The following is an 18,415-nucleotide window of genomic DNA, read 5'->3' on the forward strand; positions in this document are numbered from 1 at the left end:
TAAAGAACCCACCTGCCAATGCAGGAAACATGAGACACAGGTTTGATCCCTGGGTCAAGGAGATCCCCTGAAGGAGGGCATGGCAGTTCACTCCAGTATTCTCGCCTGGAGAATCCCATGGACAGAGGAGCCTGGTGGGCCACAGTCCATAGGGTCACAAAGAGTTAGACATGACTAAAGCAACTTAGCATGCACACATGCATTCTGTGTATACTTCTTAAGGGAAAGATCAATATTATGATGTTACTTTTCTTGCATATTTTCCCCACAGTGCCTAACAGTGTATCAGATAATTTATTTATTCATTTAGCAAATATTTGAGTTCACACAAAGAATCAGGCTCTTATTCTGGATGCTAGATATTGTGTCAGTTAATGAAACAAAAGTCTCTGCCCTGTGGAGCTGAGATTCTAGTGCACACAGGAAGTATAGTATTCATTTCTTCTTGCTTTAAATGGGGCAAAAGGACATTTTCATCCTTTTCCTAAATCTCTCACCCATTTAGCTAGAGAATTAAGGCAAATAATTTAATGGACTTGCTTCCCTATAATGTTTAATAACTATGTATGTAAATATAAGAATCTTCATATCCTTTCTTGTTACTCTTCCCAGTGTAAGTAGTATTTATGGCCTATTTTAAGATGCACATTCACCTTGTCATATTTGCTTTCAAACTAATAAATATACTATAAATCCAAGATATTTGATAACAGAATTTTTTAATGGTTAAAAAATAGTAAAAAGAACTTTTGAACAATAAAATGAAAATTTATACCATTGCACGTTTGCCTTTTAATATGGTACAGTTAATCTTTAATATACATTTGTAAAAGGCACCATATATTAACAAGGTAAAGAATGCAAAAAAAAACAAAATTGAGCCACTTTCTTCAACGTCCTTTTTGTCCAAGTGTATACATTTTAAGGCAAATGCTTTTCTGTGCAAAATACAACAAAAGAAAATCAACATTATGTTACAAGTTCATACATTCTCAGATTTTTTTCAATATCATTTGTCAGGATACAAGCACATTAAAACAATTTTTTCCTAATGAAGCTTAAAGAAGTTGATGAACAATTTTTAAAAATTATTTGGAGATTCCATTATAGATTCCTCATGGAAAAAGTCAATCTTTTCTTCGTGTTTCTTCTTTTAGAAATGTCCATATCAATTTGTTCACTATGTCAGGTTGTTCTTGTTGGAGCCAATGACTGGTTTCTGACAAAATAGTTAGCCTGAAATAGTTTTTAACATAAATCTTTGTGACTTCAGCCATCTCAACCTCCATAAATGCGTCTTTCTCTCCCCACAGCAGTAATGTTGGAGTGATCACCATGTGATGTTTGAGAGGCAGGCAGCTATAAAAACAAAACACGTGGGCTTGAGACTCATTGTAAGAGTTAAAATAACATTTTCCCAAAATGTTTCTTTAGGCCATACATTTTTAAGGAAGGCAGTATCACCACCAAAGAGCTGAAAATTAGTTCTTGGGAGAGTGAAAAAATTTACATTTTTTTAGATATAAACCATGAATATACACATAAACATATATTAAAATTTTATGGGATGGGGGCAATTATGAAAAAAATGTCTAAAAAGGCTCTGAAGGGAGGTGATGACAAAAAATGATTGAGGGGACTTCCCTGGTGGTCCAATGATTAGCAGTCTACCTTCCAAAGCAAGAACATGGGTTTGATCCCTGTTCGGAGAACTAGGATCCCATATGCCACAGGGCAAAGAAGCCTATATACTGCTACTGCTGGGCCTGCCACAGCTAGAGTGAAGCCTGTGTGCCTCAAAGAAAGACAATAAATAAATACATGACTGAGAAACACTGCATTAGGCAATCAATCTGTGTCATAAAAAATTTAAAGGTCTATTTAGCAAAGGGCCTGATAAAAGTTTTAATTGGATGAGGATGGCAAAATTGATCATGAAGGCTATAAATTAAATATGAAATTCATCACTTGAAGAATAATTTCCTTTAAAAGGAAACCAGAATTTCTGAATGGTGTGATAAAAGGGAGCTTTTAAGCAGTGTTACTGTTTAAATATATTTTAATTGTTGGATAATCTAATGCATTTTATGTGAAAATTAGAACTGAAAAGACAGAAAATATATATGGAATGAGCTTTAAATATTACATGATACTATAGTTATTTTTCAAGGAGATTCTTTTTAAAATATAAAGTTTTTATTATATATTTTCTTAAATACTAAAAAATATAAAGAACAAAAACATGCATAATTGCATCATTTAAAAGATGGTCATTTTCTGTGCATATAGTTGAAGCCATAAGTACAGCAAATATACAGTTTATACACAATATACATATACAAATTCTATATTAAATTATAACTTTCTTATTTCACAAGGTTTTTCAAAAATAATTGTAAAACATTACTTTATGGCATAATAACCCATAAATGATTTGACTCTTCCTGTATAATTGAGTATTTAGATTATAGCATCAGTTAAAAGAAGAGGAGGATGTTTTACGTGAAGCTACGTGCTACAATGAGCATTTTGTGCCCAAATCTTTATTGGCATTTCAGATAACTTCTTTAGGCCAGAGCCCTAGAAGTGGAATTCTGTATTTCTAAAGCTTTTGACACCTTCTGCTAAGCTGTTTTTCAGAAAGGTGGGATGGTCTTAATTTCACCTCTGTTAACTAAGAATGAGAATGAACATCTAACTAGACACTCTCCAGCACTGGATTATATTTTCACTAGTTATAGAAAAGCCCGAATGTGTGTCTGTTTGGGGTTGATAGGATGCTATTGGAATGTGCAGGATATCATATATGTCCACCAAAGACTTAACTTTTGACTCCATGCAAGTGACCATCATTTGGTTGTAATGCTCCTAAAAATTAAATTCTTTGTGAATAGGTAAATGGACAGAAGAACCTGGAGGGCTACAGTCCCTGGGGAGTTCGACAGGGCTTAGGAATAATAACTAGGTCAAATCTGGTTCTTACCATCCCCATGAGACGGTTATAAGTGTTAGGATACTTCTCATTCATTTCTTTAGTTTCCTTTAGGAGAGATTTTCCTTAAACACTCCTTGATCCTTGCCCCGTCCCTGGCTGCTGAGTGTTAGTTGTTGATTCAGGGTTCTGGACTAAAGAGAGTATATAAAATAATATGTCCTGAGGTGAGATTTACTCTCTTTTTCCTTCCCTCTCTTATCAGATTCAAGGGAGCCAATGGACTGAGGGGCTAAGGAGATGTGAGTTTACCCTTCAAATTTTCCCACAGGTGAACAAAGTTTAGACTGGCAACAGTTATCAAGACCATTTCAGTTCTCATTTAATATGAAGGCCACAGTCTTCAATCTATCCTTTATGGGTCATGAAGTTCATATTTTGATTTTCATCTGCTAACTCCTATGTGATTTCTCAACTGGTTCAGAAACTGGGCAGGAAAAAGGGATGCTATTTGTCAGGTCCCCCCAAATACAGCATATGTATTTCTATAAACAGTACATAGAGGTATCTTGTAGTTTAAATACTTTATTAAATAGTGTCAGATTGCAGATATCCTTTCACATATTGCTTCTGTGCCTTAAGATTATATTTTTAAGATTCATCTATTGATGACACATGTAGTTCTTTTTCTTTTTTGATACAGGTAGTTCTACTTCATTTACTTTCACTGTTGTATACAATTCTATTGTATGACTACATATACAATGGATCACAATTGATTCATTCTCTTGTTGGGCATTTTAAAACTTCCAATTATTTTGATAAGTTAAATAATATTGATCTCATTCTTGTAACCATCCACTTGTACCCATGTGGGAGAGGTTTCTTTCAGTATATCCCCCAAACAGACTTGCCACCTCAGAGAATATGCACATCATCAATATTACAAGTTGTTTTTACAAACTGACCATATGCTCTACTCTCAGCATATAAGAATTTGCTTTGTACCATATCATTGCCAACACTTGTTCTCAAAAGTTTAATTTTTTTTTCCAATCAAATGAGTGTAAAATACTTTGTTTACCTGTTATGGTAGAGACTGCTTCCCAAACTTCTTCCCTTCTACCACAGTGATAGAAAATCCAATTATTAGCTGGACAAAGGACCATCCAGAATGAAGACTGACTATGTTTCCCAGGGCTCTTGCAGCAAGGTGAGGGTATGTGGTTTATGAGAAATGATTTGGGCATCATCTAAGTTGTGTCCAATATGCCTGCCCCTTCCCTTTCTCACTTTCCACTCACTGAAATGCAGATGTGTTGTTAAACCATCTTGAACCACACAGATAAGGACAATATATGAAGGATTGCAGAATAACAAAATAGAAAGACCGAGATCTCTGACCAAAGAGTGACCTAACAGCTTTGATGACTGCACACAATATAGCCACCATATCAGCCTTAGACTATTAACGTTTTTAATGCCACTGTTACTTTAGGTCTCTATCGCAAGCAGTAAAACCTATGTCCCACTACTAAGGTGGTGCATCTTTCATGTTACTGAAGATCCCTTTAAAAAAAAAAAAAAATATATATATATATATATATATATATTGGCTGTGCTGGGTCTTTGTTGCTATGCAGGCTTCTCTCTAGTTGCAGTGAGCAGGGGCTACTCTTCTTTGCAGTGTTAAGACATCTCATTGTGGTGACATCTCTTGTTGTGGAAGAGCACGGGCTCTAGGGCACATGGGCTTCAGTAGCTGCAGCAGTGGGCTCAGCTGTTGTGGTTCCCGGGCTCTAGAGCACAGGCTCAACAGCTGTGGTACATGGGCTTAGTTGCTTCAAGGTATGTGGGATCTTCCGGGACCAGGGATTGAACCTGTGTCTCCTGCATTGGCAGGCAGATTCTTTACCACTGAGCCACCAGGGAAGCCCCCAGATCCCTTTTCTGCAAATTGCCATTTCATATCCTTTACTCATTTTTGATTGGGTTGTCTTTTCCTTATTGATTTGGAGACATTCTTTATAAACTCTGCTGCTGCTGCTAAGTCGCTTCAGTCATGTCCAACTCTGTGCGATCCCATAGATGGAAGCCAACCAGGCTCCCCCATCCCTGGGATTCCAGGCAAGAGTACTGGAGTGGGTTGCCATTTCCTTCTCCAATGCATGAAATGAAAAGTGAAAGTGAAGTCGCTCAGTCGCGTCCGACTCTTAGCAACCCCATGGACTGCAGCCTACCAGATTCTGCCGCCCATGGGATTTTCCAGGCACGAGTACTGGAGTGGGGTGCCATGTTAATTAATGAATACTGGAAGAAGCCTATCCCTTCTCTAGGGGATCTTCCAGATCCAGGAATCAAACAGGGGTCTCCTGTATTGCAGGCGGATTCTTTACCAGCTGAGTTACCAGGAAAGCCTCCTGACAGGGTTAGTTACCTATCTATTTTTTTCTTTAAAATTGAATTCTTTAAAATTGTCTCAGCCTTGTGCTCCCCCATACAAATTTTAAAATCAGCTTGTTATGTTTCATGAAAAACTTTCTGACAGTTTTGATTGAAATTTTATTAAGTTTATAGATTAATTTGGGAAAAATCAACAATGTTATGATATTGAAGTTTTCCACTTGTAAAGATGATAAACGAGGGTTATTTTCAGTAGTTTACATCAGCAAGTCTGTGTCAATGTTAAAACATTAAAATACTTCTCTGCTGCTGCTAAGTCGCTTCAGTCGTGTCTGACTCTGGCGACCCCATAGACGTCTGGCAGCCCACCAGGCTCCCCCGTCCCTGGGATTCTCCAGGCAAGAACACTGGAGTGGGTTGCCATTTCCTTCTCCAGTGCATGAAAGTGAAAAGTGAAAGTGAAGTCGCTCAGTTGTGTCCGACTCTCAGCGACCCCATGGACTGCAGCCTACCAGGCTCCTCCACCCATGGGATTTTCCAGGCAAGAGTACTGGAGTGGGGTGACATTGCCTTCTCCGAAATACTTCTCTATGGGTTAGTAAATAGACAAGGCCCCTAGCTCATATTCTTTATTGCTTCCAATACATTTTGATAATCCATAAAGGTCATCTTTTGTTAGAGTCAGTCCTTTATACCTAATATTTTTGTTGCTATCGTAGGTATATCTATTTTTAAAATGTTTTATAACTGTTGTTGGTTTATAAGATTGTAATTTTTGTATAGTAACCTTATGTATGCCAACTTTGCTGAACTGTTTTTGTTCTAATAATTTTTTCCTGTAGATTTTCCCTTTCTCTAAATATATAACTACATTGTGTGCTTGTCTGCTCAGTTGCTCAGTCATGTCCAAGGCTTTGCAACCCCATGGACTGTAGCTCACCAGGCTCCTCTGTGTATGCGATTTCCCAGGCAAGAATACTGAAGTGGGTTGCCATTTCCTACTCGAGGGGATCTTCCCTACCCAGGGATCCAACCTGTGTCTCTAATGTCTCCTGCACTGGCCAGCGGATTCTTTACCACTAGCGCCATCCTGGGAAGCCCATATAACTACATTGTGTGTGGGTGTGTGCTAAGTTGCTTCAGTCATGTCTAACTCCTTGCAATCCCATAGACTGTAGCCTGCCAGGCTCCTCTGTCCATGGGATTCTCCAGGCAAGAAAACTGGAGTGCGTTGCCATTCCCTTCTCTAGGGAATCTTTCTGACCATGGATTGAACCAGCATCTCTTATGTCTCCTGCATTGGCAGGTGGGTTCTTTACCACCAGTGCCCCGGGGAAGCCCATATAACTACATTATCTATACATAAACTTCAATTGTGTTTTTTTTTTAATGTGCTAGCTAAGACTTTCAATACAGTGGTGAAGAGAAGAGAAGCAGTTACAACAGACAAGTTACCTTTAGTCTTTATTTTTCAAGGGAATGTTTTCAGTGTTTCATCACAAGGTATGATGTTTACTACAGGTTTCTGGTAGACAGAAGTACCTTCTGCATTGTTGTCATAATGGAACCATAATATGATTAACAGAATTCCTCTGCCCATGGAATTCTGCAGGCAAGAATACTGGAGTGGATTGCCATTCCCTTCTCCAGGATCTCTTCCTGACCCAGGGATCAAACCCTCGTCTCCTGCATTGAAGGCAGATTCTTCTACCATCTGAGCCACCAGGGAAGCCTAATATGATTAACAGAAAGACACTAATAGACATAGAGAATATCAGGTTTAATGGCAAATGAGAAGAAAACTTACAAAGATGATTTTATAAAGCAAGAAATAATGCATTATTCTCTTAGATAGAACTAGGACTTGTCAGGTCCCCGTTTCCCATGAAAATACAGCTGTGAACAGCACCACAAAGAATTTTGCCCTTTTAGTGGAGGTTTTTGATCCTCTTGGCTCTGATTCCCAGAATATATTTTTATATGCCTGCCAGTGCTCCAGGTGCAAATAACCAGTACAAACCCCTGATTTTTTTCTTGGACAACTGAGTAAAGCAAATGTCTTTCCCCCAGAAATATCCCTTCAGGCAATTCAGGTTTATCTGAGGTCCACCTTCTATCCTCTGTTTCTAGTCTACATAGTAGCTAGAAGATGTGTTGGATTTTAATAAATGCTTTTTCTTAATTTACCTAGATGATCTTATTTTTCCCTTTAATCTGTTAATGTGGTAAGTTAATGGGTTTTAATGCTAAGTTAGGTTTAATTGTTAATGCATGCTAGATTCTGTTTGATAGTATTTTATTTTGAATTTATGGATCTATATTTACAACATAACTTGATCTAATTTTCTGTGTTATACAATCCTTGTCTTGTTTTGTTATGGAAGTTATACCAACCTGAGAAAATGAGCTGAAGTATATACCTTCTTTTTATAATATCTGAAAGAGCCGAGTCTAAGAGTGGGATTTTCTGGGGCTTCCCTGGTGCCTCATTGGTAAAGAATCTGTCTGCCAATGCAGGAGACATGGGTTTGCTCTCTGATCCAGGAAGATCCCACATGCCATGGAGTTACTAGGCCCATGCACAACTTCTGAGCTCATACTCTGGAGCCCATAAGCCACAACTACTGAAGCACACCTGCTATGAGGCCCATGAGTTGCAACTACTGAAGCCCTTGTACTCTAAAGCCTGTGCATGCTCCGTGACAAGAGAAGTGACCACAGTGAGAAGCCCACGCACTCCAACAGAGAGAAGTCCCCGCTCATTGCAACCACAGAAAGACACCACAGCAGTGAAGACCCAGTGTAATCAAAAATAAATAAATAATTTTTTTTAAAAGAGTGGGATTTTCTGAGGTAGAATTTATGTGTAAAACCACTTAGGCTTCTTTGTATGGGTGTGTATGTATATGTAGTTTGTAGATATGCTTAAATTAATAATGCAATTTCTTTAATGTGTATATCTATTCAGGTTTTCTATCTTCATGAGTCAGTTTTGTGTGTTAAGCTTTTCCTAAAAACTATCCATGTTGTCAAGATTCTCAAATTTATTAACATAAACTTTATATTTTAATATCTGTTATGTTTGTACTCATGTCTATTTTCTCCTTCCTGATATAGTTTGTTCATGCCTTTTTTACACCAGTCTTGCCAAAAGTTTATCTATATTAATAATGTTCAAAAAATCTGCTTTTGTTGATTCTCTCTATTGTGTCTTTGTTATTTATTGTATTAATTTCTGATTTTTACCTAATTTTATTTTCCTTCTAATTTATTTTTGTTTACATGTTGTTCTTTTCCAAATATCTTGACTTGAAGTCTTAGCTCCCTAGTTTTAAATCTTCTTTTCTTAATATAAGCATGAAAAACCATAAATATATTTATAAGTACTGTTTTAACTGTATTCTACAGGCTGTAATACTTTTTTCTGTGTTTACTAGCTTCTGATATGATTTTTTTGATCCACAAGTAATATAGAAGTTTGAGATTTTTCTGACTGTATTGAGTCTTCCAAAAGTTTGTTGCTGTCAATTTCCCACCACATTGTGTTCAGAGAACACAATCTATATGATATTGATCCTTTGGTTAAGGCTTGCTTTATGGTCCAGTATGTAAAAATCAATCCTTATAAATATGATATGTGCTTAAAAATATTGTGTATTTTCTAATTGTTGGGTGCAGGATTCTAGAGTTGATCATCACATTAAAGATGTTAATTGGATTGTTTCAATCTATATCTTTATTAATTTTCTGCTTGATTGATCAGCTTCTGAGAGAGGTGGATGAAAATCTCCAATAGTAACTATGGATTTGCCATTTTTTTCTAGTAAGTCTGTCAAATTTTGCTTTGTTATGTGATGCTTTGTTATCAGTTTAGGCTTTCAAAAATGTTTTTGCAGGCTATTCCTATAACTAGTCCAATTCCAAGTTCATTATGATTCCTTGGGTCCAAATTTTGGAGAGTCCTTGGATGGAAGTATGGTCCTGGGGAGACCTTAGGGTGATTTTCATATCTGAGTACAATGTACTATACTTTATTTGTAGTCATTGTATTTGTATAACCTTGTTTTTAATGATGTACTTGACCTTGACTCAGTTCAGTTCAGTTATTCAGTCATGTCCGACTCTTTGTGACCCCATGAACCGCAGCACGCCAGGTTTCCTTGTCTATCACCAACTCCCAGAGTCCACCCAAACCCATGTCCATTGAGTCTGTGATGCCATCCAAGCATCTCATCCTCTGTCGTCCCCTTCTCTTCCTGGCCTCAATCTTTCCCAGAATCAGGATCTTTTCAAATGAGTCAGCTCTTCGCATCAGGTGGCCAAAGTATTGGAGTTTCAGCTTCAACATCAGTCCTTCCAATGAACACCCAGGACTGATCTCCTTTAGAATGGACTGGTTGGATCTCCTTGCAGTCCAAGGGACTCTCAAGAGTCTTCTCCAACACCACAGTTCAAAAGCATCAATTCTTCTGCACTCAGCCTTCTTTATAGTCCAACTTTCCCATCCATACATGACCACTGGAAAAACCATAGCCTTGACTAGACGGACCTTTGTTGGCAAAGTAATGTCTCTGCTTTTCAATATGCTGTCTAGGTTGGTCATATCTTTCCTTCCAAGGAGTAAGTGTCTTTTAATTTCATGGCTGCAATCACCATCTGCAGTGATTTTGGAGCCCCCAAAAATAAAGTCTGACACTGTTTCCACTGTTTCCCCATCTATTTCCCATGAAGTGATGGGACCCAATGCCATGATCTTAGTTTTCTGAATGTTGAGCTTTAAGCCAACTTTTTCACTCTCCTCTTTCACTTTCATCAAGAGGCTCTTTAGTTCCTCTTCACTTTCTGCCATAAGGGTGGTGTCATCTGCATATCTGAGGTTATTGATATTTCTCTCTGCAATCTTGATTCCAGCTTGTGCTTCCTCCAGCCCAGCATTTCTCATGATGCACTCTGCATATAAGTTAAATAAGCTGGGTGACAATATACAGCCTTGACATAGTCCTTTTCCTATTTGGAACCAGTCTGCTGTTCCATGTCCAGTTCTAACTGTTGCTTCCTGACCTGCATACAGATTTCTCAAGAGGCAGATCAGGTGGTCTGGTATTCCCATCTCTTTCAGAATTTTCCACAGTTTATTGTGATCCACACTGTCAAAGGCTTTGGCATAGTCAATAAAGCAGAAATAGATGTTTTTCTGGAACGCTCTTGCTTTTTCAGTGATCCAGCAGATGTTGGCAATTTGATCTCTGGTTCCTCTGCCTTTTCTAAAACCAGCTTGAACATCTAGAAATTCATGGTTCAAGTATTGCTGAAGCCTGGCTTGGAGAATTTTAAGCATCACTACCAGCGTGTGAGATGAGTGCAATTGTGTGGTAGTTTGAGCATTCTTTGGCATTACCTTTCTTTGGGATTGGAATGAAAACTGACCTTTTCCAGTCCTGTGGCCACTGCTAAGTTTTCCAAATTTGCTGGCATATTGAGTGCAGCACTTTCACAGCATTATATTTCAGGATTTGAAATAGCGCCACTGGAATTCCATCACCTCCACTAGCTTTGTTCATAGTGATGCTTCCTAAGGCCCACTTGACTTCACATTCCAGCATGTCTGGCTCTAGGTGAGTGATCACACCATTGTGATTATCTGGGTCATGAAGATCTTTTTTGTATTATTTTTTTGTATTACCTTGATTACTGTACGTAAAAAGAGTCAAGGGTCAGTTGAGCTTTCAGAAGGTTTGAGCTAGATTTAACCTACATCAGGGGCTTCCCTGGTGGCTTAGACAGTAAAGAATCTGCCTGCAGTGCAGGAGACCTAAGTTTCATCCCTGGGTCAGGAAGATACCCTGGAGAAGGGAACAGCAAACCACTCCAGTATTCTTGCCTGGATAATTCCATGGACAAAGAAGCCTGGCAGGGTACAGTCCATGGAGTCGCATAAGAGTTGGACACGACCAAGCACCTAACATTAACCTACAACAATCTAGTTTAAAATTATCTTTTGCCTTTATGTAAAACTGTGAGTTTTGAACTTCACAGGCCTCCATTTTGTTTTGTTTTGTTTTTTCTCTCCAAGATAATTAACAGGATTCTAGAGCTTACTCTTGGGAATGCAAGTCCTCCTAATGAATGATTAATCGTTAGTAAAAGAATCTCAAAAATATGAGAATATTTTCCCTCTTTCCTTATAGCTACTTAAAACATACTGTTTTGCATCACAAAGCTAACCCTCTGATAAAGGGATAAATTGAGAACATTTTAAAACCAGCATTCTTATCTCCTGTCCAAAATTTAGACTGGTGTGAAAATGTATTTTTCTCTCATAATATCTCTCTTATATGTTGTTTGTGAAAAGCAAATGACAAAACATGAGCTTCAGACAATGTTGCTATATCCTATAAAATGCAACCTGTAGCCTTTGCAATGTCTGTCTGCCTTACTTGATAAATTATTACCTACAAGTACCTTTTGGGACTTTCCAGGTGGCTCAAATGGTAAAGAATCTATCTGCAACGCAGGAGACCTGGGTTGGATCCATGGGTCAAGAAGTTTCCCTGGAGAAGGGAATGGCAGCCCACTCCAGTATTCTTGCATGGAGAATTCCATGGAGATAGGTGCCTGGCGGGCCACAGTCCATGGGGTCAAAAAGAGTCCAGGATACGACTGAGTGACTAACACAAGTACCTTTTAAATCAACATCTCTATTTTTCAAAAAATACACATATATTTTTATACTTGTACATTTTGTTGTTGTTAGTCAAAAAAGAAGATGTGGATTTACCTCTCTTTTCATTCATATAGTCTCATGGATTTCATATTCAAAGAATTTGAGAGATTTTGCTTCATTTAAAGTAACACCTGCTACAACTTTTTTCTATCCTCTTACTTTCAACCTTTTTGTGTCTTTGTGATTTACTCGTGTCTCAATCAAATCTGACATTTTGGTTTTTAACTGGTAGGTATAACACATTAATATTCATTGTGTTTATTGACATATTGAAATTGTTTTTGACTTCATATTTTGTGCTTTCTATTTACCCTGCTTTGCTTCCTTTTTCTCCTTTCCTGCCTTCTTTTGAACTGATAGTTTCTAGTCCCTTTCTTGGAGAAGGCAATGGCACCCACTCTGGTACTCTTGCCTGGAAAATCCCATGGATGGAGGAGCCTGGTGGCCTGCAGTCCATGGGGTCACTAAGAGTCAGACACGACTGAGCGACTTCACTTCCACTTTTCACTTTCCTGCATTGGAGAAGGAAATGACAACCCGCTCCAGTGTTCTTGCCTGGAGAATCCCAGGGACGGGGAAGCCTGGTAGGTTGCCGTCTATGGGGTCGCACAGAGTCAGACACGACTGAAGTGACTTAGCAGCAGCAGCAGCAGCAGTCCCTTTCTACTGCTTTGGAAATAATATTCTATTTCTATTATTTTATTTTACTAGAAAACAAATTATTACATATATATTATATGTGAGTGATTTCCAACTTTATCTATCTACCTATCATTTATGTATCTATATGATTTCTAATTCCATTGTACATGTCAAATATAACCTGTCTTTTGTGTTTTCATTTCTTTATCTATCAAAGTGATATTCTAGGTAATTCTTTTTAGATCTACCTTCCAATTCATAACCCTCTTTAGCTTGTCTGACCTGCTATTTAACTTACTTATGGATTTTAAGACTTCAAGAACATACTTTTCATTTCTAGAAGTTCTTTTGGTTCTTTTCCAGCCCTTTCCATCCTGTCATGATATTTTTCTTATTCTTTACTCATATTTTTATTCTTTCATATATTTAATAATTTAAACTTACTTTACAGTCTTTATTACTTCTATTATTTGAAATTTTTAGGAGTTCTGCTGCAATTGTGTTCTGACTCACTATTGGTGGGTTGGTATTTTTTGTAATTTGGATTATCAACTCATCTTCAGTGGACCTTATCTGTGGGGATATTGTGAGTCTGAATTGAGGTGTACCTTCCAGAGAGATTCTGTCTTTGTTTCTGCTAGGTTTCCTAGGGAGTGTTACCAGCCTATGAGGATGTTAAAATAGAATTTTCCCCCTAAGAATTCTAGTATTATGGTAGTAGCATAAATTCAAACCTCTAAACATTTTTAAGGCAGGCTGTGGCTGCTAATACTCAAAGAGAATATTTTTTCCCCTATGTACAGTCCAAACTCAAATTTCCATGTCTTATCTTTCACACTATATTTTCTGTCTGCTGCTAAGTCACTTCAGTCGTGTCCAACTCTGTGCGACCCCATAGATGGCAGCCCACCAGGCTCCCTCATCCCTGGGATTCTCCAAGCAAGAACACTGGAGTGGGTTGCTATTTCCTTCTCCAATGCATGAAAGTAAAAAGTGAAAGTGAAGTCGTGTCTGACTCTTAGTGACCCCATGGACTGCAGCCCACTAGGCTCCTCCATCCATGGGATTTTCCAGGCAAGTGTACTAGAGTGGGGTGCCATTGCCTTCTCCGATTTTCTGTCTAGACAATATCTTCTGAAACAAAAGCCTCATTTATCTGTTAGTGACTCCAAGATATCACATATCCTCACCCCAGATTCTCTCCTCTGAGTTCCAGACCCTTGTAGCCTACTGACTATTTGAATAATCTAAGACACCATTTCAAATTCAACTAGTCTAAGGTCAATAAAATTTATGACCTCAAAATGAGTTCTCTTCTAGTACTTTCTGTCTCAGTGATTGGCCTATCTGTAGAGTTGTTCATGGCACGGATTCAGGAGTTATCTTTGACATCTCTCTTCTTCTCAGTTCCCCATCCAACCCATTATCAACTGTGCCAACTTATCTCTTAAATATCTCTTAAATCTACCCACTCTCCCCATCTCTACTGCTTTCAGAATAGTTCAAGCTGCCATCTTCTTTAGCCTGGATTTCTGAAGTTTCACCACATTCACTCTTTTAGCACATTCTCCATACTGAGTGAATATATACAAATACAAATTGGATCATTTTTCTGCTTGAAACTTTCATTCACTGGCTTCACATTCATGGCTCTTAATATGGTCTCCTTGGCTCTGCTTAACCAGCCACTGCCTACCTCTCGGACTCATCATTCCCTTCTCTTCTATGCATCCTCACTTTATGTGCTCTGCCACTTTGTTACTTAAAACCATAGCCTTCCATCTTCCTGCACAGCCTTAAAGAGGCTGTTTCCTTTTTCTGGAATGCCAGTCTCCCTACCCCAAACTTTATCCAGTCAATACCAAACTCATCCTTAATTTCCTCATTCAAACATTATTTCTTCCATTCTCATCCCTTTCTTTCAAAGTCTTTATGTTAGTTTATAACCATACATTCATTACTGCAGTTGTTTGCTTGATGCTGTTTTCTCTACTCAGCTACAAGTTTTGTGAGATCAAGGACCTTGTCTTGTTTTGCTCATTATAGTATTCTGAGTGCTGGCATAGTCCAGAATATAGAAAGTGCCTAACAGATATTTTTTAAATGATTATTTTAAAATATAACTAAAAATATACATCTATTCAAAATCCAAAGGGACAGAAGTGGATAGAGTTATGGATAAAACAAGTTACACCTACATGGGATATCTAGTGTATTCTCTTTATTTTTCCATATGTTTAATTTTCTATAAAAAAAGATTATGCAACTTATAAAAACCAAAATAATTTGAGTATCTGGATAAATGGTGAACTTAATCTTAAAAATCGAATATTGGCTCTGTATGGAACAAATATTTTGTTTAACTAAAAAGAACAAATTATACTGACCTGAAGATATTTCGGTAATGGTTAATTGGACCACTTAATGCTCCAGGCTGAGAAAAAATATAAATATAAGCTTCAAGATCTTCTGTTGTTAGTCGACATCCTTTTCTTCCAATGCCAGTGCTGTGACTAGTAAACAGATGTTTCAAAGCCTGGTAAGTGAGAAAAGAATAAGACTTTTTAGCTACTTCACACTAACTAAATATTTGGCTTTCAAAAGAGAATGATGGTCAGCGTGCAGTGATTGCGCCCAACTTCTGCTCTAGCCAGGTTGGAGCCCTCATTGTTTACAAGCACATTTTATACATTTCTGCCAACCTGGCTTTATTTTTGATATTCTCCCCTTTAGTCCCCCATGCACACTTCACCTTTTTTTCCACACTTCACCTTTATGAAAAGCATCCTGTTTTCTTGGTGTGTATTCACATTCTGCTGAGCTAAGTACTATCTCTATCCTAAAGCCTACCCTAATATTCCAGCTAACAACTGTTTATCTGTTTACTGACAACCAATCCACCACCACCCCCTGTTTGAACTTCTTTTTGACCACAACCTAGAGTAACAAACACATTTTACATCATGATCCAGTTCATAGATCTACATATATATTTCTAAAGCAAAAGTTTAAAGAAATAATTCTCATCCTTATTACAGCATGTAGTGATATCTTCAATTCTGTTCTACTTTATATTTAAGAATTCAAACTGCAAGTCACTTTACTGAATTGCAAAACTTATATCATGACTCACAAATGGGTCCCCCCTACAATTTGAAATCTCTATACCGGCATTTCTCAAAATGTGTAACTAGCTGAATCAGAATTATTTGGATTCTTTTGTAAAAAATTTATTTTTAATTGGAGGATAATTGCTTTACAATATTGCGTTGGTTTCTGCCATATAAAAATATGAGTCAGCCATAGGTATACATATGTCCACGCCCTCTTGAACCTCCCTCCCAGTTCCCACCTCATCCCTCCCCTCTAGGTTGTCACAGAGCACTGGTTTGAGCTCCCTGAGTCATACAACGGATTTCCACTGGCTATTTGGGATTCTTGTTTAAAATCAGACCCTCAACCCCAAAACATGCTTGCAAAAATATTAAATGACATGTGCAGGAGGTGATTCGTTGCAACATTATTTGTGACAGAAAAAGAATGGGAACAAATGTTTATCAGTGGGTGGGGTAGTAGTGGTTGAATAAACTATGGCATAGCCACACAATGGCATATTAGTGTTTTTAGGACTCTAAGAAGAGATGGAGACAATCTCTATGCTGATGATGGAGTCATCTGCAGGATATACTGTTAAGTGGCAAAACGAAGCAAGGGTGGAAAATAGTGTTTATATTAATAGAATGTTATCTTTTGTGAAAAAAGGAGAAAACAAATATATGCACATTTGCTTATGTTTTTAATAGAAAAAATAAAAAGATGAAACAAAACTAGCCAAAATGGTTTTCTATGGGAGAAAGAAGAAATAGGATGGAGATAGAGAAACAGAGATAAGTAAGACTCCTCTGAATGTACATTGTTTTATTAGACTTTTAACTTAAAACCGTATATATGTTTCATATAACATGACGGAAGTTATGTAAAAATTCTGTAGTCTTAAATTTGCTTTGGAAATGTGGATAAGGACTCATAATTTTTTTTCTGTCTAAAAAATCTCCTGCATTGTAGGCAGAAGCTTTACCATCTGAGCTACCAGGGAATCAGCGTCAAAAAATATGTATGTCCAAATCTCGTCCAATGGAAAGATCCAGAAGCAATGAAAATTCAGTAACAATGATCACCTAAATCATGGTCTCTAAATACTATATCCTGCTAATAGGAGCCAGAGCTCCTTCAGTAAATGACTGATTCCAGATCTGGAACAAGACATAAATAATGAACTTAGGACGTTAAGGAGGCAAGCTACTACTGACAAAGGGCTCTTGTGTCATGAGGACACAGACTTGTAACAATTTGGGCATCAAAGAGAATAAAGACTGTGATCAGCTGATACATCAGTTCAGTTCAGTTCAGTCGCTCAGTCATGTCTGACTTTTTGCAACCCCAGGGACTGCAGCACGCCAGGCTTCCCTGTCCATCACCAGCTCTGGGAGCTTGCTCAAACTCATGTCCATTGAGTCTCAGTGATGCCATCCATAGCAAACAGATTTTCAAAAATCATGAACTCATAATGATATGAAGAAAACCTGCATTGGTCATCACTGGGGGCTTCGAGGGCACCAACTCATTACTCTGGGCATTGTTTATAAAGGGAAATTATGAAGCATTTATCCTGCCATTCTTGTGGGAACTATATTTCTTTTTTTTTTTTTTGCATTGGAGGAGATGCCTAAGACAGTGCATAACACATAACAGATATACAATGAATGATTATTTAAAATCAGAACAACATAAGGAGGACCGGTTTTGTTGGTTTTTTTGTTTGTTTTCAGTGCTTTAGTCTATCTTTGTTTTATTCTTAACTTCCTAATTTGTTATTCTCTCGGGCACCAATCTTTTCTTACTTTAACTGATGTATAATTAACATATCATACTATGTTAGTTTCAAGTGTACAACATAATGATTCAATATTTGTATATACTTCAAAATAATCATAAACAATAAGATCACAGACAATAAGTCTGGCTAATATCCATCACCATATTTGACTTACTTTGAAATCATTTATGGAGAACATAAATTCTGGGAACCATGGTATCTGGAAGAAGTAATAATAGCTGGATTTGAACAGCTGGGCCGGGTGTCGTAAAATATATTCTGAAATTAAAATGCCATGTTAGACCTTATCCAAGTGATATGAATTACTATTGAAGTAACTTCTTTTTAAGACAATTTCACCTTTGAGATGATCCCATAAAAGTATTCACAAATAAGGCTTCCGTATATTTCTCTTTGGAACAATTTCTATGTTCTTATATTTTATTTTGGATATTTTTGGTATTTTAAATATTTATAGCACTTTGAATAAAAAGAAAGTTCCACTTCGTGAAGTAGGGACTCAAAAGGAATAAGAAAACTCAAACAACACTGCCTTTTCTCCAAGGTTATTATCAGTGACTTAACACTTTTCCTAAGGATACATGGGGGAAATAATTGTCTATTGTTTAAAAGATTTTCCTGGCAGGCTGATTTAAATATCTTATTCATTTGGCCTCAACAGAAACTAAAGCATTTCCTTTAAATTCATTCATGTATCTAGAAAATGCCTGCGTTTAATGAATTTTTGAATATCTACTATGTGTGAGGGGATTTAGTGTGAACAAGAGAAAAGAGGTTCCCATTCACCAGGAACTTACATAATAAATAAGTAATGAAT

At 37.4% G+C, this 18,415-nt stretch overlaps 1 protein-coding gene across 2 annotated transcripts in view; it reads right to left on the reverse strand.

Moving 5' to 3' along the window:
• Window positions 1-700: 700 nt before the first annotated feature.
• Window positions 701-18,415, reverse strand: part of EPHX4 (epoxide hydrolase 4) — a 33,351-nt gene continuing 15,636 nt past the window's right edge. For both annotated transcript variants that reach the window (XM_006054472.3, XM_044944704.1), the window contains 3 exons: window positions 17,753-17,856; window positions 15,089-15,237; window positions 701-1,359 (listed from right to left, as the gene is read on the reverse strand). In XM_006054472.3, the coding sequence (XP_006054534.1) occupies window positions 1,128-1,359; window positions 15,089-15,237; window positions 17,753-17,856 (485 nt within the window). In that variant the 3' untranslated portion in view covers window positions 701-1,127. The remainder of the gene's footprint in view (window positions 1,360-15,088; window positions 15,238-17,752; window positions 17,857-18,415) is intronic.

The sequence above is a fragment of the Bubalus bubalis genome, chromosome 6, assembly GCF_019923935.1.
Source record: "Bubalus bubalis isolate 160015118507 breed Murrah chromosome 6, NDDB_SH_1, whole genome shotgun sequence".
Lineage (NCBI taxonomy): Eukaryota > Metazoa > Chordata > Mammalia > Artiodactyla > Bovidae > Bubalus > Bubalus bubalis.